This window comes from Phocoena sinus, chromosome 1 (genome assembly GCF_008692025.1).
Source record: "Phocoena sinus isolate mPhoSin1 chromosome 1, mPhoSin1.pri, whole genome shotgun sequence".
NCBI lineage: Eukaryota > Metazoa > Chordata > Mammalia > Artiodactyla > Phocoenidae > Phocoena > Phocoena sinus.
The window spans coordinates 127,924,394-127,946,752 of record NC_045763.1 but is presented as its reverse complement, the minus strand read 5'-3'; the positions used below and the strand labels follow the sequence as shown (position 1 = coordinate 127,946,752).

General features: G+C 38.2%; 1 protein-coding gene across 1 annotated transcript in view; it reads right to left on the bottom strand.

Annotated features, from left to right (window-relative positions):
* MROH9 (maestro heat like repeat family member 9) overlaps positions 1–22,359 on the bottom strand; it is a 165,037-nt gene that overhangs the window by 21,853 nt on the left and 120,825 nt on the right. The window contains exons 8-12 of the mRNA XM_032654056.1: positions 21,748–21,872; positions 18,288–18,437; positions 4,206–4,360; positions 1,701–1,866; positions 390–532 (exon numbers count right to left, since the gene is read on the bottom strand). Of these exons, the coding sequence (XP_032509947.1) occupies positions 390–532; positions 1,701–1,866; positions 4,206–4,360; positions 18,288–18,437; positions 21,748–21,872 (739 nt within the window). The remainder of the gene's footprint in view (positions 1–389; positions 533–1,700; positions 1,867–4,205; positions 4,361–18,287; positions 18,438–21,747; positions 21,873–22,359) is intronic.

Sequence of the window (22,359 nt, the reverse complement as noted above, 5' to 3'; positions counted from 1 at the left end):
GCACATTTGTGCACATTATTTTTACCTTACACGTAATTTACCCTGAGAGATCACTATCAGAGTAAATGGCAGAGCTAGTACATGTCCGGTTTTGGACCTGTTGTTCCTCCCTACTCTTTCTCTGCGTGGTGGCTTCCCTTTGTGGCAGGAATAAACCATGTTCTGTGGGAGTGGTTTTTTTATACACTGCATACACATTCAGGGAAGGTCCCAGCTTACTTCTAGGTACTTAGGATAGTTACTTTTCCAAAAGCATCCTACCCTGCAGAGGAAAGAAAACTGTAATAAATGAATATACTGCACAAGGGATTATTTAGTTCCACATGAACCCAAAGGAGTAGAGATATTTGACAGCTGGAAGCTCATTTCTTATACCACTAGTATCTCACAAAGTCCTGTCCTCTGTCATCAGTCTCAGGTTGCTAGTGTAATAGAGTTGAAGCATGAGGGCCATCAAGAGCTGAGGGAAAAACTGGGCCACTGCTTTCTTGTAAGAACCAATAGGCAGCAATGTGCACAGGGCCTGGGATGCCTATAAGGGAAGGAAAAAGGAGTCAATGTAACCATCTCCCTTTAAACCCAGTCAGCAGCGGTGAGGTGGGTGGAAAGGCAGGGACTCTGCAACTCCTCCCCCAAATTCCTTGAAGGAAGCCTGAAACATGCATGTGTATTCATTCATTCAATAACAGTTACTCAGTCCATTTTGAAGCAGGAACTGCACCAAGCATTCTCTGGCCATGGGCTCCCAAATCACTATCAACAGTGCCTGATTGCCAAACCAGCAGGAAGCAAGCTGATTCTCAAGGAAGGCATACCTCCCAAGGCTCCATGCCTATGTGGTCATGAAGAATAGTCTTACCAGTAACCCAGGTCTTCCCAGTGCTTCAACAATCCAGGGCAGTGAAATATTTAAGGAGGGGCATGCCAGGTCAACTAACAAATTTTTTGGTCTACTGACCACTACAGTACCCACTCTATCAGAGAAACACATCTCACCACCTCACATTTGTGGAGAATTATCCAGTTTTTCCCCTATTATATGTCTGTAAGACTTGAATTTACTCTCAGGAGTGGCGATTTGGGTGCTTGGGAGATATATAATGATGGACACAAATGAGGTTTGGCCTTCACATGCCTATCAAGAGTCTGTGTGATCTGGCTGGTGGCTACCTCTCTGATACCATCTCCTACACCTTCACCCCTGCTCAGTACTCTCCAGATGTTTTGGCCTCCTTGCTTCACTGATATACCAGGTAAGCTCCCGTCACCACGTGGCTTTTGCCTTTCTCTCTGTCTAGAACTCTCATGCCCAGATATCTGCAAGGATCACTCCCTCACCTCATTCAGGTCTCTGATTCGATGTCACTGCAGCAGAGAGACCTGCCCTGACCAATTTACCTAAACCTTCCCTGCCACTTTCTTTTCCCCACCCCACTTTATATCTCTTCTAAGCTTTATATCATCTGACACATAACACATTTTTTTGGTTCATTGTCTGTGTCTCTTAAAAGAATGTAAGCTTCATGATCGAGGTGTGGCATGTAGTAGGCACTCAATAAATATGTGTTGAGTGAATGAATGAATGAATGAATGAGAGCCAGATTGTGTCAAGGAAGTATGACTGAGACTGCGAGCAGATAGGGATTTTCACGACTAAGAAAACAACACCAGGAAAAAGAAACACTCATTGTATTATTTACCACCACGGGCATCATATTAGTAGTGGCAAGAGAGAAATGTCTTCTTTCCGTTATTCTTTCTTCCATTGTCCCAGGCTTTCCTTTCAGTATCAACAAGATTGTCTTCAGCACAAGTGGAGCCACACTTGACTCAGAACCAGCCGCCTGCCACATCAGCATCAGAGTGCTGCAAACACAGCCCCCCATCCCCGATAATGAAAATCATATGTTTTTCATTTCCTACTCAACACTGTGACACAAATCAGGAAAAGAGTCTTGGTTTTACATCTTTATAGTGTGAAGAAACTGCAGACAAGTCCAAAACTAACTGATATTCCCATTTCCAAATGATCCCATTAAGTTTCTTGTCTTTGAAAATAGGGGAAGAATTTCAATATGGTCTTGTGGAAAATACAGACTGTAAGTCTGCAAGTTCATTTCCTACTGCTATTTAAATACCTGTCCAGCTCAGTATCAGGAACTGATCAGCTTTCTGTACTCCATACTCTTCCCTCCCACCTTGTGACCTTGTTTGTCTAGGGATAATAGAGTATTTAAAAACTGGTACGGAAATACAAATTAATATATAAATAAATATATCAATTTAAAAAACTAGGTAAAAAGCTAACTAAATTAAAGAAAAACTACATAACTTAAAAATTAGAAAATTAAATTTAAAAACTAGGGCTTCCCTGGTGGCACAGTGGTTGAGAGTCCGCCTGCCGATGCAGGAGACACGGGTTCGTGCCCCGGTCTGGGAAGATCCCACATGCCGTGGAGCGGCTGGGCCCGTGAGCCACGGCCACCGAGCCTGCGTGTCCAGAGCCTGTGCTCCGCAGCGGGAGAGGCCACAACAGTGAGAGAGGCCCGCGTACCGCAAAAAAAACAAAACAAAACACTGAGCCATTTCCCCAAATGTCACACATATAGTCAGTGACACAGATGTAACTAGAACCCTGACTTCTCAATCTCCAATTCCTGAGCTCCTTTCCCTACATACCTGTCACACGTCAAGATTATTCTTACTATTGCTCATCTTAAAAACTGCTATATGTCAAGCCATGCTGGGTTGTGAACTCTGTCGTTCTTTCTCTTTGCATTTAGGTTCCTAATATGGGGGCCTGGTCCCTCAGAACATGGACACACCTATCTCTCTAGAACCCCAGTACTCAATTGCTTTTATCTGCAGGGCTTATTCATAGTACCATGCTTAGAACCACATGGACATCAAATCTCTCAAGCCCTGTCTCATTCTCTTACTTCTTGATCACACCTTCTTTCTGTTTCTCTGTTTAAGCTTACCTACAAATCCCAGTTTTTCTACCTCAATCCTCACCTACTATTGCACAAGACCTGCTAGTGACTATTTTAATTTTCACCTAATTCTAATTATGTTTGCTTTCTGTACCTCCTCAGTACACACTGTTTGTAATGGATTCATTGGAAGCTTTTATCTTACATCCATGTGGGTATATTCACTCTCCTCAACAAAATGCTTGAAGGCTGGTAACTTTACACACAGTGGGTACTTAGTTCCTGAATGAGAAAACACTGAGTCTTATGAATATTTTTAGTTTCCAAGAATTTTCTAAATAGTAAAATACTTTGTGAGTTTAAGCTTCCTAAAAAATACAATCTTTAAGTTGGAAATAGAAAGTCGGTCATATAATTTGTTTAGCATTTTGTTGATTTCATTGCCCTCTTACAGACATTAACTAATTTAATCCATATAACAGCTTTATAGATGAAAAGAACTTTCCTCATTTCACAGATGAGGAAATTGAGGATCAAGGAGTTTATGAAACTTACATGATGTCACACAGGATATAAGGGTCAAGGCTGGGATGCAATTCATTTTCATTTGTTTCCAAAGCCTGAATCCTTTCCATAATGTAATTTCCTGCCTTTTATACTGTTAATAGTAGAGAAGTAATACCTTCCCTTCCAATGTACAAACTATAGAAATGCAGTGGTGTGATTTAATAAGCTCCTCTAACGTGGCTGTTAGATTCATAGTGTCACGTAGGCTCACCTTAGCATACTTTCTTCTTAAATATTTCTCATGACCCTGGATCATGAATTTCAGATAAACAGTTAAGGGACAGGACAGGTAAAATTCCCAGTTATACCTGGGAATTTTAAATGTTTTATGATTTAATTGGTGGTTGCAAATATGTCTGTCCTTCATAAATGAGAAAAAAACACTATGAATTTTATCACATGTGGGGAAAAAACCACTATAACTTTGAGAAGAGGTTTTTCAATGTGGGATATGCAGCAGAACACAATTTAAATCCTCAGATAAATAATAGCAACAATTATGATTTCTTGATGGTCTACTGTGTGCCACATATTTTACGAAGATATGAATACTATAGATGGTCTTATTTAAGCCTTACAATCATCCTATGTGGTATAAAAATAGATATTCTCTTTCAGAAAAAAAGAAACCAGATCTGATTTGTTCAGGTCTGTCTGACTCTGGAGACTGAACAAACTCTGGGGAAGGGGTGAGAGGGGCCTTACTTGTCTGCTGGGACTGGGTAGTCCATAAGTTGAAAGATGACCTTCTTTGGTGAAGTACGTGTCAACAAGGTAATGGCCCTCAACATAACTTGCTTCAAAATGGGAGAAGCATTTCCACACAATTGCTTATAAATAACATCCACAATTTTAGACACCTGGAAAAGCAATTTCACAGGTCAACAAGAGTCTCTAGTTGCACAGCCACCTCTAACCGAGGCGTTTCTTAGACAAAAGAATTCAGTCTTTCTCAGAATGACCAAGGCAGCAATTAACACACAAATAAGTACTAGAGGAAAGCATATTTATGTGTATTACTACACAATGAAAATGTTTATTTGGATGAGAAATAAACATATGCATTTATTTTTTTCTTCCGATTTTATTGAGATATAGTTGTCATAAAGCACTGTATAAGTTTAAAGTGTATAGCATAACGATTTGACTTACATACATCGTGAAATTATTACCACAATAAGTTTAGTAAACATCTATCACCTCATATAGATACAAAATAAAAGAAAAAGAGAAAATATTTCCTTATGAAGAGAGATCTTAGGATTTACTCTCTCAGTAACTTTCATATATAACATAAAGCAGTGTTAATTACATTTATCATGCTGTGCATTACATCCCTAGTACTTATTTATCTTCTAACTGGAAATTACCCCTCCCACCAGCCTCTGGTAACCATAAATCTGATCTCCTTTTCAATGAGTTTGTTTATTTATTTTTGAAGTATAATTAACCTATAACACTATGTTAATTCCTGGTGCACAACATAGTGATTCTGTATTTCTATACGTTACAAAATGTTTACCATGTTAAGTGTAGTTACCATCTATCACTGTGCAAAGATACTATATTATTCTTGATTTTATAAGTTTCCCACACTGTACATTTTGTCCCCATTACTCACCAGAGTCTATGTCTCCAGGTGAGTCCAAGTTGCCTCCTGCCTCTCTAGGAGGCTCTCCAAGATCAGTAAGTGGGTCTGACCCAGGCTTCTTTCAAATTACTGCTTCTGCCCTGGGTCTTGTGGAGCATGTGAGGTTTACTATGTCCCCTTTAAGAGTGAAGTCTTTGTTTCTAACAGCCCTCTGGCTCTCGTGAAAGCAAGCCCCACAGACCTTCAAAGCCAGATGTTCTGGGGGCCCATCTTTCTGGTGCAGGACCCCCAGGCTGGGTAGCCCAATGTGGGGTTTCGACCCCTCGCTCCTTGGGCAGAACCTCTGAAATTGTGATTATCCTCCTGTTTGTGGGTCGCCTCCTTGGGGGTGTGGATATTGACTATACAGTGTCTCTGCCCTTCCTACTCATCTCATTGTGCTTCCTTCTTTACAGCTTTAGTTGTAGATTTTTTCTGCTAGTTTTCTGGTCTTTCTCATCAATAGTTGCTCTGTAAATAGTTGTAATTTTGGTGTACCTGTTGGAGTAGGTGAGCTCAGGGCCCTCCTATTCTGCCATCTTGGCTGCCTCCCAATCTATATGCATTTATGGATAGTGGGAGAATACCCTTTTTTTTTTTAAAAAAGTTTATTTTGGATGGGTAGACTTTATTGTATAAAATATATAAGCTCAATTCAAAAAGCAAATGTACAATATAATTTGAGTCCTTTAAAAAGAAAGTCAAAATAATGGAACAGAATAACAAGAGAACAATATACTTCTGAAAACATTTTGACAATTAAAGGAGATATGAATCTATATTTTGAAGGAATGAACTAGGTGTTGAGGGAATGGACTAGAATGGTAAATACTGAATCATAATCTTTCAAATTTTCTTTATAGGCTCCAAGTTAGTTTTATTTTTTCCTTGTTTTCTGGCAGTATTCTTTTTTTAAAAAATTATTATTATTTTTAACATCTTTATTGGAGTATAATTGCTTTACAATGGTGTGTTAGTTTCTGCTTTTTAACAAAGTGAATCAGTTATACATGTACATATGTTCCCATATCGCTTCCCTCTTGTGTCTCCCTCCCTCCCACCCTCCCTATCCCACCCCTCTAGGTGGTCACAAACCATCGAGCTGATCTCCCTGTGCTATGCAGCTGCTTCCCACTAGCTATCTATTTTACGTTTGGTAGTATATATATGTCCATGCCACTCTCTCACTTTGTCCCAGCTTGTCCTTCCCCCTCCCCATATCCTCAAGTCCATTCTCTAGTAGGTCTGTGTCTTTATTCCCATCTTACCCCTAGGTTCTTCATGACTTTTTTTTCCCCTTAAATTCCATATATATGTGTTAGAATACGGTATTTGTTTTTATCTTTCTGACTTACTTCACTCTGTATGACAGACTCTAGGTCCATCCACCTCACTACAAATATCTCAATTTCGTTTCTTTTCATGGCTGAGTAATATTCCATTGTATATATGTGCCACATCTTCTTTATCCATTCATCTGATGATGGACACTTAGGTTGCTTCCATGTCCTGGCTATTGTAAATAGAGCTGCAATGAACATTTTGGTACATGAGTCTTTTTGAATTATGGTTTTCTCAGGGTATATGCCCAGTAGTGGGATTCCTGGGTCATATGGTAGTTCTATTTGTAGTTTTTTAAGGCACCTCCATACTATTCTCCATAGTGGCTGCATCAATTTACATTCTCACCAACAGAGCTAGAGTGTTCCCTTTTCTCCACACCCTCTCCAGCATTTATTGTTTCTAGATTTTTTGATGATGGCCATTCTGACTGGTGTGAGATGATATCTCACTGTAGTTTTGATTTGCATTTCTCTAATGATTAATGATGTTGAGCATTCTTTCATGTGTTTGTTGGCAATCTGTATATCTTCTTTGGAGAAATGTCTATTTAGGTCTTCTGCCCATTTTTGGATTGGGTTGTTTGTTTTTTGTTATTGAGCTGCATGAGCTGCTTGTAAATCTTGGAGATTAATCCTTTGTCAGTTGCTTCATTTGCAAATATTTTCTCCCATTCTGAGGGTTGTCTTTTGGTCTTGTTTATGGTTTCCTTTGCTGTGCAAAAGCTTTGAACTTTCATTAGGTCCCATTTGTTTATTTTTGTTTTTATTTCCATTTCTCTAGGAGGTGGGTCAAAAAGGATCTTGCTGTGATTTATGTCAGAGTGTTCTGCCTATGTTTTCCTCTAAGAGTTTGATAGTGTCTGGCCTTACATTTAGGTCTTTAATCCAAAAAATTGTTATTGAAATATAGTTTGTGTTAGTTTCAGGTATACATCACAGTAATTCAGTAATTCTTTTTCAGATTCTTTTTCCTTATAGGTTATTACAAAATATTGAGTATAGTTCCCTGTGCTATACAGTAGGTCCCTGTTGATTATCTATTTTACATACAGTAGTATAAATATATTTATCCCAACCTCCTAACTTATCCTTCCCCCCAACTTCCCCTTTGCTAACCATGTTTCGCTTTCTATATCTATGAGTCACTTTCAACTTTGTAAATAAGTTCATTTGTATCTTCTTTTTTTTAGATTCCACATATAAGCGATATCCTATGATATTTCTCTTACTTGTATGGTTTATTTCACTTAGTGTGATAATCTCTAGGTCCATCCATGTTGCTGCAAATGGCATCATTTCATTCTTTTTTACGGCTGAGTAATATTCCATTGGATATATATATACACCACACGTCTTTATCCATTCATCTGTCGATGGAAATTTAGGTTGCTTCCATGTCTTAGCTATTGTAAATGGTGCTGCATGTTACTTTTTGAATTACAGTTTTATCTAGATATATGCCCAGAAGTGGGATTTCTGGATCATCTGGTAACTCTATTTTTAGTTTTTTACAGAACCTCCATACTGTTGTCCACAGTGGCTGCACCAGTTTAAATTCCCACTTAGAGTGTAGGAGGGTTCCTTTTTCTCCATATCCTCTCCAGCATTTATTATTTGTAGACTTTTTTTTGAAATAAATTTATTTATTTATATATTTATTTTTGGCAGCATTGGGTCTTCATTGTTGCATGTGAGCTCTCTCTACTTGCAGCGAGCCGGGGCTACTCTTTGTTGTGGTGTGTGGGCTTCTCATTGTGGTGACTTCTCTTGTTGTGGAGCATGGGCTCTCCTCTTGTGGGCTTCAGTAGTTTCTGCACGTGGGCTCAGAAGTTGTGGCTCACAGGCTCAGTAGTCATGGCTTGCGGGCTCTAGAGTGCAGGCTCAGTAGTTTTGGTGCATGGGTTTAGTTGCTCCATGGCATGTGGGATCTTCCTGGACCAGGGCTTGAACCCGTGTCCCCTGCATTGGCGAGAGGATTCTTAGCCACTTTACAACCAGGGAAGTCCCTCTTTGTAGACTTTTTGATGATGGCCATTCTGAATGGTGTGAGGTGATACTTTATTGTAGTTTTCATTTGCATTTCTCTAATAATTAGTGATACTAAGCATCTTTTCATCTGCCTGTTGGCCATCTGTATATCTTCTTTGGAGAAATGCCTATTTAGATCTGCCCATTTTTTGATTGGCTTATTTGTTTTTTTGATATTGAGCTGCATGAGCTGTTTGTATATTTTGGAAATGAAACTCTTTTTGGTTGCAAATATTTTCTCCATTCTGTACGCTCTATTTTGTTGTGCTTATGGTTTCCTTTGGTGTACAAAAGCTTTTACATTTAATTAGATCTCATTTGTTTATTTTTGTTTTTATTTCCATTAATCTAGGAGACTGATCTGAAACGATATTGCTGAGATTTATGTCAAAGAGTGTTCTGCCTATGATTTACTCTAGGAGTTTTATAGTATCTGATCTTATGTTTAGGTCTTTAATCCATTTTGAGTTTGTTTTTTTATATGGTGTTAGAGAATGTTCTATCTCACTCTTTTACATGTAGCTGTCCAGATTTCTCAGCACCATTTGTTAAGGAAATTGTCTTTTCTCCATTGTATATTCTTGTCTCCTATGTCATAGATTAATTAACCATAGGTGGGTTTATTTCTGGGCTTTTTATCTTGTTACATTGATCTATATGTCTGTTTTTGTGCCAGGACCATACTGTTTTGACTACTGTAGCTTTGTAGTATAGAATGAGTTCTGAAGTGTTACTTCCTCTGCAATTTTTTTGGAACAGTTTCAGCAGTATAGATGTTTTCTCTATATGTTTGGTATAATTTGCCTGTGAAGCCATCTGGTCTGGGACTTTTGTTTGTTGGGAGTTTTTCTGTTTTAATTTTTGAATTTTAATTAATTTATTTATACAGCAGGTTCTTATTAGTCATCAGTTTTATACACATCAGTGTATACATGTCAATCCCAATCGCCCAATTCATCACACCACCACCCCGACCCCCCGCCGCTTTCCCCCCTTGGTGTCCATAAGTTTGTTCTCTACATCTGTGTCTCAATTTCTGCCCTGCAAACCAGTTCATCTGTACCATTTTTCTAGGTTCCACATATATGTGTTAATATACTATATTTGTTTTTCTCTTTCTGACTTACTTCACTCTCTATGACAGTATCTAGATCCATCCATGTCTCAACAAATGACCCAATTCGTTCCTTTTTATGGCTGAGTAATATTCCACTGTATATATGTACCACATCTTCTTTATCCATTTGTCTGTCAATGGGAATTTAGGTTGCTTCCATGACCTGGCTATTGTAAATAGTGCTGCAATGAACATTGCGGTACATGTGTCTTTTTGAATTATGGTTTTCTCTGGATATAAGCCCAGTAGTGGGTTTGCAGGATCATATGGTAATTCTATTTTTAGTTTTTTAAGGAACCTCCATACTGTTCTCCATAGTGGCTGTATCAATTTACATTCCCACCAACAGTGCAAGAGTGTTCCCTTTTCTCCACACCCTCTCCAGCATTTATTGTTTCTAGATTTTTTGATGATGGGCATTCTAACTGGTGTGAGATGACATCTCATTGTAGTTTTGATTTGCATTTCTCTAATGATTAATGATGTTGAGCATTCTTTCATGTGTTTGTTGGCAATCTGTATATCTTCTTTGGAGAAATGTCTATATAGGTCTTCTGCCCATCTTTGGATTGGGTTGCTTGTTTTTTTGATATTGAGCTGCATGAGCTACTTGTAAATTTTGGAGATTAATCCTTTGTCAGTTGCTTCATTTGCAAATATTTTCTCCCATTCTGAGGGTTGTCTTTTGGTCTTGTTTATGGTCTCCTTTGCTGTGCAAAAGCTTTGAAGTTTCATTAGGTCCCATTTGTTTATTTTTGTTTTTATTTCCATTTCTCTAGGAGGTGGGTCAAAAAGGATCTTGCTGTGATTTATGTCACAGAGTGTTCTTCCTATGTTTTCCTCTAAGAGTTTTATAGTGTCCGGTCTTACATTTAGGTCTCAAATCCATTTTGAGTTTGTTTTTGTGTATGGTGTTAGGGAGTGTTCTAATTTCATTATTTTCCATATAGCTGTCCAGTTTTCCCAGCACCACTTATTGAAGAGACTGTCTCTTTTCCATTGTATATCCTTCCCTATTTAGTCACAGATTAGTTGACCATAGGTGTGTGGGTTTATCTCTGGGCTTTCTATCTTGTTCCATTGATCTATCTTTCTGCTTTTGTGCCAGTACCATATTGTCTTGATTACTGTAGCTTTGTAGTATAGTCTGAAGGCAGGGAGTCTGATTCCTTCAGCTCCGTTTTTTTCCCTCAAGACTGCTTTGGCTATTTGGGGTCTTTTGTGTCTCCATACAAATTTTAAGATTTTTCGTTCTAGTTCCGTAGAAAAATGCCATTGGTAATATGATAGGGATTGCATTGAATGTGTAGATTGCTTTGGGTAGTATAGTCATTTTCAAAATATTGCTTCTTCCAATCCAAGAACATGGTATATCTCTCCATCTGTTGGTATCATCTTTAATTTCTTTCATCAGTGTCTTATAGTTTTCCACATAAAGTTATTTTTTCTCCCTACGTAGGTTTATTCCTAGGTATTTTATTCTTTTTGTTGCAGTGGTAAATGGGAGTGTTTACTTAATTTCTCTTTCAGATTTTTCATCATTAGTGTATAGGAATGCAAGCGATTTCTGTGCATTAATTTTGTATCCTGCAACTTTACCAAATTCATTGATTAGCTCTAGTAGTTTTCTGGTGGCATCTTTAGGATTTTCTATGTATAGTATCATGTCATCTGCAAACAGTGACAGTTTTACTTGTTCTTTTCCAATTTGGATTCCTTTTTCTTCTCTGACTGCTGTGGCTAGGACTTCCAAAACTATCTTGAATAATAGTGGTGAGAGTGGACATCCGTGTCTTGTTCCTGATCTTAGAGGAAATGCTTTCAGCTTTTCCCCATTTAGAATGATGTTTGCTGTGGGTTTGTCATATATGGCCTTTATTATGCTGAGGTAGGTTCCCTCTATGCCCACTTTCTTGAGAGTTTTTATCATAAATAAGTATTGAAATTTGTCAGAAGCTTTTTCTGCATCTATTGAGATGATCATATGGTTTTCATTCTTCAATTTGTTAATATGATGTATCACATTGATTGATTTGCATATATCGAGGAATCCTTGCATCCCTGGGATAAATCCCACTTGATCATGGTGTATGACCCATTTAATGTGGTGTTGTATTCTGTTTGCTAGTATTTTGTTGAGGATTTTTGCATCTATATTCATCAGTGATATTGGTCTGTAATTTTCTTTTTTTGTAGTATCTTTGTCTGGTTTTGGTATCAGGGTGATGGTGGCCTAATAGAATGAGTTTGGGAGTGTTCCTTCCTTCGCAGTTTTTTGGAAGAGTTTGAGAAGGATGGGTGCTAACTCTTCTCTAAATGTATGATAGAATTCACCTGTGATGCCATCTGGTCCTGGACTTTCGTTTGTTGGAAGATTTTTATTCACGGTTTCAATTTCATGAGTTGTGATTTGTCTGTTCATATTTTCTATTTCTTCCTGGTTCAGTCTTTGCAGGTTGTACCTTTCTAAGAGTTTGTCCCTTTCTTCTAGGTTGTCCATTTTATTGGCATACAGTTGCTTGTAGTAATGTCTTATGGTCCTTTGTATTTCTGTGGTGTCTGTTATACCTTCTCCTTGTTCATTTCTAATTTTATTGATTTGGACCCTCTAGTTTTTCTTCTTGGTGAGGCGGCTAAAGGTTTATCACTTTTAAAAATGTTTTCAGAGAATGAGCTTTTATTTTCATTAATCTTTTCTACTGCTTCCTTGGTCTCTATTTCATGTATTTCTGCTCTGAACTTTATGATTTCATTCCATCTACTAACTTTGGGTTTGTTTTGTTTTTCTTTCTCTAGTTGCTTTAGGTGTAAGTTTAGGTTGTTCATTTGAGATTTTTCTTGTTTTCTGAAGTAAGCTTGTATCGCTACAGACTTCCCTGCTAGAACTCCTTTTGCTGCATCCCATAGATTTTGGATCGTTGTTTTCATTTTTATCTGTCTCTAGGTATTTTTTGATTTCCTCTTTGATTTCTTCAGTGATCCATTTGTTGTTTAGTAGCATATTGTTTAGCATCCACGTGTTTGTGTTTTTTACAGTATTTTCTTATAGTTGATTTCTAATCTCATAGAATTGTGGGTGGAATAAATGCTTGATATGATTTCAGTTTTCTTAAATTTACTCAGGCTTGCTTTGTGGCCCAGCATGTGATCTATCCTGGAGAATATTCCATATAAACTTGAAAAGAATGTGTATTCTACTTCTTTCAGATGGAATGCTCTTTAAATGTCAATTAAGTCCATCTGGTCTAATGAGTCATTTAACACTATTATTGTGTTACTGTTAATTTCTCCTTTTATGTCTGATAATGTTTGCTTGTACCTTGAGGTGCTCCTATGTTGGGGGCATAAAAATTTACAATTGTTGTTTCTTCTTCTTGGGTTGATCCCTTGATCATTATGTAGTGTCCTTCCTTGTCTCTGGTAACAGTCTTTATATTAAAGTCTATTTTGTCTGATATGAGTATTGCTACTCCCACTCTCTTTTGATTTCCATTTGCATGGAATATCTTTTTCCATCCCCTCACTTTCAGTCTTTATGTGTCACTAGATCTGAAGTGGGTATCTTGTAGGCAACGTATATATGAGTCTTATTTTTGTATCCGTTCAGCCAATCTGCGTCATTTGGTTGGAGCATTTAACCCATCTATATTTAAGGTAATTATTGATATGGATGTTCTTATTGCCATTTTGTTAATTGTTTTGAATTTGTTTCCTGTAGGGCTTTTTTCTTTCCCTTTCCTCTTTTGTTCTCTTCTCTTGTGATTTGATGACTATCCTTAGTGTTGTGTTTGGATTCCTTTTTCTTTTTTTGTGTTTATATCCATTATAGATTTTTGTTTTGCAGTTACCATGAGGTTTTGGTATAGTAGTCTCTCTCTCTCTATATATATATACACACACGATTGTTTTACATTGCTGATATCTTCATTTCAAATGCATTTAAAATATCTTGCACTTGTATTCTCCTCCTCTCATGATTACTGATTTTGAGATCATATTTGTGTGTGGATAATTTCCTACATTTACTGTAAGTTTACCTTTATAGGTGAGCTACCACTCTCATAATTTTCTTGTTTCTAGTTGTGGCCTTTTCTTTTCCACTTAGAGCAGTTCCTTTAGCATTTATTGTAAAGCTCATTTGGTGGTGCTGAGTTCTTTTAGCTTTTGCTTGTCTGTAAAGCTTTTGATTTCTCTGTTGAATCTGAACGAGAGCCTTGCTGGGTAGGGTATTCTTGGTTGTAGGTTTTTCCCTTTCATCACTTTAAATATATCATGCCACCCACTTCTGGCTTGCAGAGTTTCTGCTGACAAATCAGCTGATTCCCTTGTATGTTATTTTTTGCTTTTCCCTTGTTGCTTTTAATGTTTTCTCTGTCTTTAATTTTTGTCCATTTGATTACTATGTGTTTAGGTGTGTTCTTCCTTGAGTTAATCCTTTATGGGATTCTCTGTGCTTCCTGAACTTGGGTGATTGTTTCCTTTCCCATGTAAGGGAAGTTTTCAGCTATTATCTCTTCAAATATTTTCTCAGGCCATTTCTCTCCCTCTTCTATTTCTGGGACCTCTATAATGTGAATGTTGGTGCCTATGACCTTGTTCCAGAGGTCTCTTAAAGTGTCTCCATTTACTCATTCTATTTTCTTTATTCTGCTCTGAAGCAGTGATTTCCACCACTCTGTCTCCCAGCTCACTGATTCATTCTTGTGCCTCATTTATTCTGCTATTAATTCCTTCTAGTGTATTTTCATTTCAGTTATTGTATTCTTATTTTCTAACTCTCTGATGGAAACTTCTTGTAATTTCTTGCTCTGTGCATCCATTCTTTTCCCGAGTTCTTGGATCATCTTCAAGTTCATTACTCTGAACTCTTTCTTGGGTAGATTGCCTATCTCCACTTCACTTAGTTGTTCTTCTGGGGTTTTATCTTGTTCATTTTGTCTGGAATATATTCCTTTGCCATCTCTTTTTTTTTAAAAATTTCTATTTGTATTTTATTTATGTAGTAGCTTAGTTATGTTTCTCAACCTTGAAGAAGTGGCCCTCAGTAGGGGATGTCCTTTGTGTCACAGCAATACACTTTCCTCTTATCACCAAATGGCCAGGGACTAACGGGTCCCAGGGTAGGTTCTGACCTGTGTTTGCACACTCAGTTCTGCAGCCTGTGGGATCATAATTTTCTTGCTTCTGGTGCCTGCCCCTTGGTGGGTGAGGCTGGTTTAGAGGCTTGTGCAGGCTTCCTGGTGAGAGGATCCAGTGCTTGCCTTCTGGTTGGTGGACCAGGGTCTTCGTCCTCTTGTGGGCAGGGCCATGTCAAGGGGTGTGTCTGTTCGTGGCTGTGGGCTCAGGAAGTCTTTAGACAGCATGTTTGCTGATGGGTGTGGCTGTGTTCCCACCTTGTTGGTTGTTTGGCCTGAGGAATCCCAACACTGGAGCCCACAGGCTGTTGGGTGAGGCCAGATCTCAGTGCCAAGGACCCAAGCAAGATATCTTCCTCCAGCCAGAGTTCACATAGATGAACACTCCCTGATATGTCCACCACCAGCTTTTATGACCCCAGAGAGAGCCACAGCTGCTCCCTGCCTTCCCAGGAGACCCTCCAAGACCAGCAGGTAAGTCTGGCCCAGGCTTCTATGAAATCACTGTTTTGCCCTGGGTCCCAGTATGCACAAGAACTTGTGTGTGCCAAGACTGGAGTCTCTGTTTCCCCCAGTCCTATGGAGCTCCTGCAATCAAGCTCCATTGGCCTTTAAAGCCAAATACTCAGGGGGCTCCACCTCCTGATTCTGAGGAGACTCCCATGGAGCTCAAAGCTCTCACTCCTGTGGGAGAACTTATGTGATATGATTATTCTCCAGTTTGTGGGTCGCCCACCTGGATGGTATGGGATTTGGTTATATCACTAGTGTGTCCCTTGTACCATCTCATTGTGGTTTCTTCTTTGTGTCTTTGGATGTAGAATATCTTTTTTAAAATAGATCTTTATCGGAGTATAACTGCTTCACAATACTGTGCTAGTTTCTGTTGCACAACAAAGCGAATCAGCCATATGCATACACGTGTCCCCATACCCCCTCCCTCTTGAGCCTCCCTCCCACCCTCCCTATCCCATCCCTCTAGGTCATCGCAAAGCACCAAGCCGATCTCCCTGTGCTATGCTGCTGCTTCCCACCAGCCAACTGTTTTACATTCGGTAGTGTATATATGTCGATGCTACTCTCACTTTGCCCCAGCTTCGCCCTCCCACCCCATGTCCTCAAGTCCATTTTCTATGTCTACCTCTTTATTCCTGCCTTGCAATATCTTTTTTGGTAGGCTCCCGACTTTTTTGTCAATTGTTGTTCAGCAGTTGTGATTTTGGTGTACTTGTGAGAGGAGGTGAACTCGGGTCTTTCTACTCCACCATCTTGTCTCCAATCCCTCTTCATGTTTGAATAAGGAGAGTTTTAGCTAGACCTGGAATTTTTCTCAAACCAATGGTTGTATATTCAACATCAAATTTAATCTACCCAGATCACCTCACTTCTTATTTCGAAAGTACTTCTCGGAGACCATAAGCTGAAAAGTTGTTTGATGTAAATTTACATTCCATTGCAATTGCCTCGTATACAATTGAATTATCTGTGTCCAACCCTCTACTCTAAACAAACAAAATGAAGTGTTTATTGTAAAACATTCATCCCACCACATATGCTCCAAGGTAAACATGAAATGGGAGACATAAACCAGTGATCTTCTCCAGACTTCTCTTAACCTATTGGGTTTAGAGCTTTTTCTTCTCATCTTCCTCCTCCTACTTTAAATGCGGCATGCCCCTAAAACAAGCCAGCTATGTTACTGTATGCTCAATTGTAGAAATGATGATTTCCTTCAGTCCTCAAGGAAAGACGTGCTGTGTTAGATTTATTTAGAAATAGTAAGCCCACAAACTATACTTGTAATTTAGGAGATTTTCAGGTTTTCAGGATAATTTTAATGCAATTTTTCATTATAACTGACTTTAGAATCCAACCCTGTTTAAGCCAAGAATCCAGTGTATTCAGTAGTTCAATTGTTTGTGGGAGCTGGGGTGGGGAAATAAGTTGCTGAACCCCATTTTTGTTCAGTTTATTTCTCCATGTTTAATGATTTCATTGTAGCACAGGCTAGGTTTACACATCTAGTTTTCCAATTGGCTTCTTGTCTTCTCTAGGACCTGATATGGTTTTACCTAGCCTCCTTTTCTCACTGCATGAGAGGAGAACTTTTATTTTGTTAAAGAAATAACTGTTGCCCTCCAGCTTTCCCCTTGGTCTGCATGCCTTTTGGAATGCTCCTGTCTGTAGAAGCATGAGAGTTTGTAAGAAGCATTATTTCCCCTTTCCTGCTCTCTGAGTTTGAGTGCAAGCACTCAGTTTATCTACAATCACATAACACTGCTATGTCAGGAGAGGGAACTGGGAGTTCAGCCCTTATGTCTCCATCAGGGCTGGTTTCATGGGCATGTGACCTATGCTTTTGCACAAGGTCCCACATTCAGAAGGTCCTTCACTTTGTTTAAACCTCTGCTGTCGTCATATTGAAATTTTTAATGAGGTTTTCCTTGAGTTTGTGTTTTGTAAGTGAAGTCCCATGGGACAATGGAGCCTCTGTGTGTGTGTGTGTGTGTGTGTGTGTGTGTGTGTGTGTGTGTGTGGCTGTATGAGAGTCAGCTATGGTTCCTGCAGCCTCATTCAGAGGCAGCATTCACAATTCCCTAAGAACACAGAATTCCAGTAGACCCATGATGTGCAGGGGTTAAGTGGGAAATCAAAGCAGGTATAAGATAAACATTTATTGATGCCTCAACCACTTAGGCTGAAAATGGTGACATAGAAGGGAAGAGAAAGATGTGGCAATCCATAAATTCTTTTCCTTTCAATCTTTCCTTACTCACGAACAAAATGAAGATAGAGAGTGTTAATAGAATGTGTGAATGACAAGGAGTGAAATAAAGACAATTAAGGTAGTTTTGTGTAGTGTTTACCACTCTTCTGGTAAGAATAAAATACATATGCATGCACGAAATATGAAATTTGAATTGTAGTATTTTGTTAAGTTGTGTGCTCTTATATTTGCAGTTATGATTGACATTGCACAATAGAAAGATGGATGGCAAAATGCATGCTAATATTATAAAATTTTAGTTTTTTTTTTTAACTTAGAAAATAACAACACCATGATGAATTGAGAGAGAGAGAGAGAGGAAAATCTTCATATGTTTCTACATCTAATAGTAGTTTTTTTCTATGCTTTGAATAAGAAGCCCCACATTTCAGTTTGCACTGGGCCCCACAAATTATGTGGCCAGCCCTACAGCTAGCTGAGGGTTCTTAAAACTTTCCTTAATGGTTACACAGGGGATTTCAATTACAGTTGTACTATTTTATTGTTGTTAAAGCATTTCTTTAAAATTTGAAGCAAGTATAGCAAAATGTACAATTTGGTGTGATTGGTGAGTGAATGTTCATTACATTATTTTGAAACTTTTCTGTATGCTTGAAATATTTCACACAAAAGCCTCATTTTATTGAAGTGACATAATGAACAATGGCAAGAAATATATATGAAAAGAAGTAGGCATAAAACAAAGGCAGTAAGAGCCCATTAGAGAATACATTCTGCACTCCCCTGCTCATTGTCAAGTATCTTACCATGGTGACCTTATGGGCATAATATTCCAGAGTCAGTTTCAGTATGGTTGCTGCCTCAGATGCAGTTGTTTGATCAGGTGCAGAGAGTTTCATCAGGAGACTCCACACAAAGTCAGTTAGCAAGCATGGCAATAAGGTTTTTCCTACACTCTGAAACCAAAAAGGAGAGTCATGATCTCAGGCCTTACTTATATCAAGAGAAGCAAGACAGCTGAACCCAGACATCTTGAGGGAAGCTTCAGGGCCAGGCAGGGCCATATGAATTTTGTGGGCCCTAGGCACCTTTGCTGCTATGGGCCTTTTCCTCCATTAAAAAATATTAAAAATTATATTTTACAATTGTGTTGCTATTAAGATGACTGTAATTCAAGTTGAATTATATATATTTTTTCATCTGACTTTTAAAGCAATTAAAACATTTTTATCTGAATAAGTCAGCTCTGGGGGCAAGCCAGGGAGAAATGGAAAATCATGGCATTGCAATTCAGAAGAACTATAAAATATTGATTTTATCCCATTTCAGCTATTCAAATACTAGAAATTATTGTGAACTTCAGCTTTGGAAATGAATTTGCTCAGATCAGAAACAAGCATGATTTGTAGAAGATGAAGGAAAGGATGGGGTAAGAAAGGCAGGGTCATTCAAAGAAAAAGTCTGTGGACTTTTTCTCAGAGAAGTATCAAGAAGCGGGAAGAGAAAAAAAGGCCCATATGTCCACGATTGAGATACAACAACTACAATTCAAACAGTCTCTTTGAAGTTAGAGGAATATCCATGGGCCATAAAATGTGAAAAAAATCACAATATTATGGATCTCTCAATTAAGAAAGATGAATGAACCACATTTCCTCCTTTTGTATATGTGTGTGTATATATATATATATTCAAAAAATATATATATATTCAAAATTTTCCTTTATGTGTGTGTGTGTGTGTGTGTGTGTGTGCCATTCTCTAAAATACAGAAAGTACTCAGTATTGCTAATAAAAGCTTTTCTCCATCCCGATTAAAGGAATTGAACATAGCTCTTTCTATGTTCTAGGTCAATAGGGAAGGACTGAGGTCTGAGTGAAAATTGATGACCACCAGGCTCCCTCCTACTGGACAGAGGGGTGAGGGATAGTATTTTTGGAAAGCTATGAAAGATGGATAAAGGAGGGTCACTAAGGCTTGGTGAGGTGAACTGAATATTATAAATAGTTTGCTCTACTTTGAGAAAGCCAGATTTAATTATATAAGATGTTGAATTTTAAAAAATCATTGGAAGAGGGAATATTCTCTTTTGCATATTTTTTTATTCAACAAAATATTTTAGTTTGGTGTCTAGTAACATGTTGTAGAAGGAGCAATTCCTAGTGAAACTTAGAGATAGTGTTAGAGGTTTCTGGTATGTCAAGGTTGAACAAAGAAGAACAAACCTGACTCCATATTGGATCTATTCCTTTAGCTCTAGCCTTTGTGCTCCATTGCCTGTGCTTAGTCATGCTAGCTTTGCACCTTTGTCTCAAACAGTAAGAGAATGTGGCCTATAGCCTGGAATATACATAATAACCCTTTCTCAATATTCTGCCTCCCAGGCTTGACCTTTAAATGTATAACACGTTTCCATTCATACAGAGATAAAAAGGTGCAGAATAGAAAATTATAGTTGTCTTGTTGGAGGTTTACAGGAACATTGTTACCAGACCTATCTGGACAGCTGCAAGAACAAAGGATTTCAGCACCAGTTCGTTTGTAACAACCAGTCACACCTTCCCTCCCCTTTTAATGTAAAAGAAGCCTGAATTCTAACTCGGGTAAGATGGTTCTTTGGGACACTAGTCCACCATCTTCTTGGTCTGCTGGCTTTTCAAATAAAGTCACTATTCCTTGCCCCAACACCTTGTCTTTTGATTTATTGGTCTATTGTGCAGCGAACAGTATGAGTTTGGACTCAGTAACAAAGGTATAGATATGACAGTAGAGTATCAAATGATAGGGCTCCCTTTGTAAAATGTGATCTAGCTCTCTTGGCTAAAAACCTTGATGCTTTTCCTCCTATTTGCATCCTTAGGACTTTGTCTTTGGATATGGTCCTCTTGGTTTCCTTACTACAACCTTAGATTCTCTCACCCATTTGTCCCAATCTACCTCTGAAAGTACCTACCTCAGGATTTTCCAGCTACCACTCTTGCACACAGTGCTAGTACTAGACCTGCTTTGATCTCACAATTGAGAACTGAATAACAGGTCATGAACACAGGACCCAGGACACCCTCCCCCAAATCCAAGGATTTCTAAATCTGATGGACATTAAACTCAGAAAAGAGAGGATGCTAAACTGTAAGTGGAGATAGTAAGACCCATGAATCACTTGGAAGAGACCCTGAGGAAGCTGCCAGTCTTAGCCTAACTAGCCTAGTTGTGGGGCTCAGGATTTCAGTTCTAGGGCTCTGGAGTGAAGCATGGAAGGATGTAAAAGGATTTTCTAGTAAACCTCTACAGATGCCTGGTTTCTTCACTTAAATAGACAACTTTGTAGTCAACCAGGTTTGTGACTTTTGAGGGGAGGTGGATTATGAATAATGCTTGATTTTGGAAAGATGCATCATCATGAAGATGCATATTTAGGATATCTATGTGGTATTTTTGATTGTATTATTTGAGGTATATTGTTTTCATATCTCCTCAGCCTCCCACAATTCTATCTGCCTCAGCCATGGAAGGGCAAGGCACTGCTTTATGCATGTATCTTTAGGAGGAGCCATAAGACCCTCCCAACACAAGAGATGAGCTAGCCTGAAGAGCCTCCCCAGCAGGCTTTGCTGAACTGTTGACTCAATGTGTAATCCTAGACAGCCATCTGTCAGACAGCACAACTTAGGCGCCAGTGACCTCTCAAGCGTATGAATAAGCCCATATACTTTGAAGAAGGTGAGGGAATGTATACAGTTATAGAGCCTCATGATTTTCCCCAAAGGTTGGGTCAATGTAAAAATTATTTACTTGGTACTGAGGTTTATCACTTGAACTTTTAAAAAAATTCAAATTTAAGAGGTTTTTAAAATGTAAATTGCATTATTTTGATGTTTGCTGAATAAATTATAATAACATTGAAAAGGCTGTTAATTGTTGACTTCATTAATTTTGCTAGAAAATCAGAAGTTTCCCATCTTTAGTAACTTATTAGCCAAGCAATAAGAAGCATAACAACTAGGAAACACCTATCTCATTTGCATTCTGTAAGGATTAGGTAAAGTAATATAAATTGCTATATTCTGGAATAATAGGCATAATTCTTATTAACAGAGATGAAAATCAGGAAGCCAAATACTCTATCATTTACTCTTTGCTTTACTGAATTTAAATAAAACAGAAAAAAATCTATTAAAAATATAAATTTTATTGAAATAAGTTACCACTAAAAGTAATAATACACATGAAACAAAAGCCATAGGATAAAGTGGGGGCTAAGTTACCTGAGCAATTTTACTTTTGTCTCTTTGCAAGATCTTGGGTAGAAATTCTATATCAGAGGGAGAAGGCAGAAAGCAATGACTTCCAGGCTTATCATACTTTGTACTTTTATTTTTTGCAATATCCGCTGTATTAAGGAAAAGAGTTTAAGGTTTTTATTTGATCACTGGTTCCTCTATAACATTGCTATTTCCAATTTCCTCTTCCTGCCCAATTCTGGAAGTCTAAAGTTTCTGAATGTTTAACTCTCTGCTAACAGTTTAGTCACATAAAATACTATGACTACATTGACCCAGAGTTTAAAAAGTGTTTAAGAGAGGCCTCTTTGAAATATGAATAAAGGACATAGGTAATTTTAATAAGTTGACCAAATATCAAGTACATTTAGGCCATCAAATGCATTGTTCAGTGCAATGGAAGAGCTACTGCTAAGTTGGGGTGTCTATTGGTAAAAGAGCAGACTTGGAGGCATTTTGCAAAGAGCTAGGGGAGTGATACAGCAAGAAAGAGAAAAGCCCTCAACATAAGCTTCAGGTGCAGATGTCTTTTGTTCTAGAGAAGGTAGGTTTTAAATGGCTTTGCTTGTTTGCTAACAGCTTTATAGAGATATAACC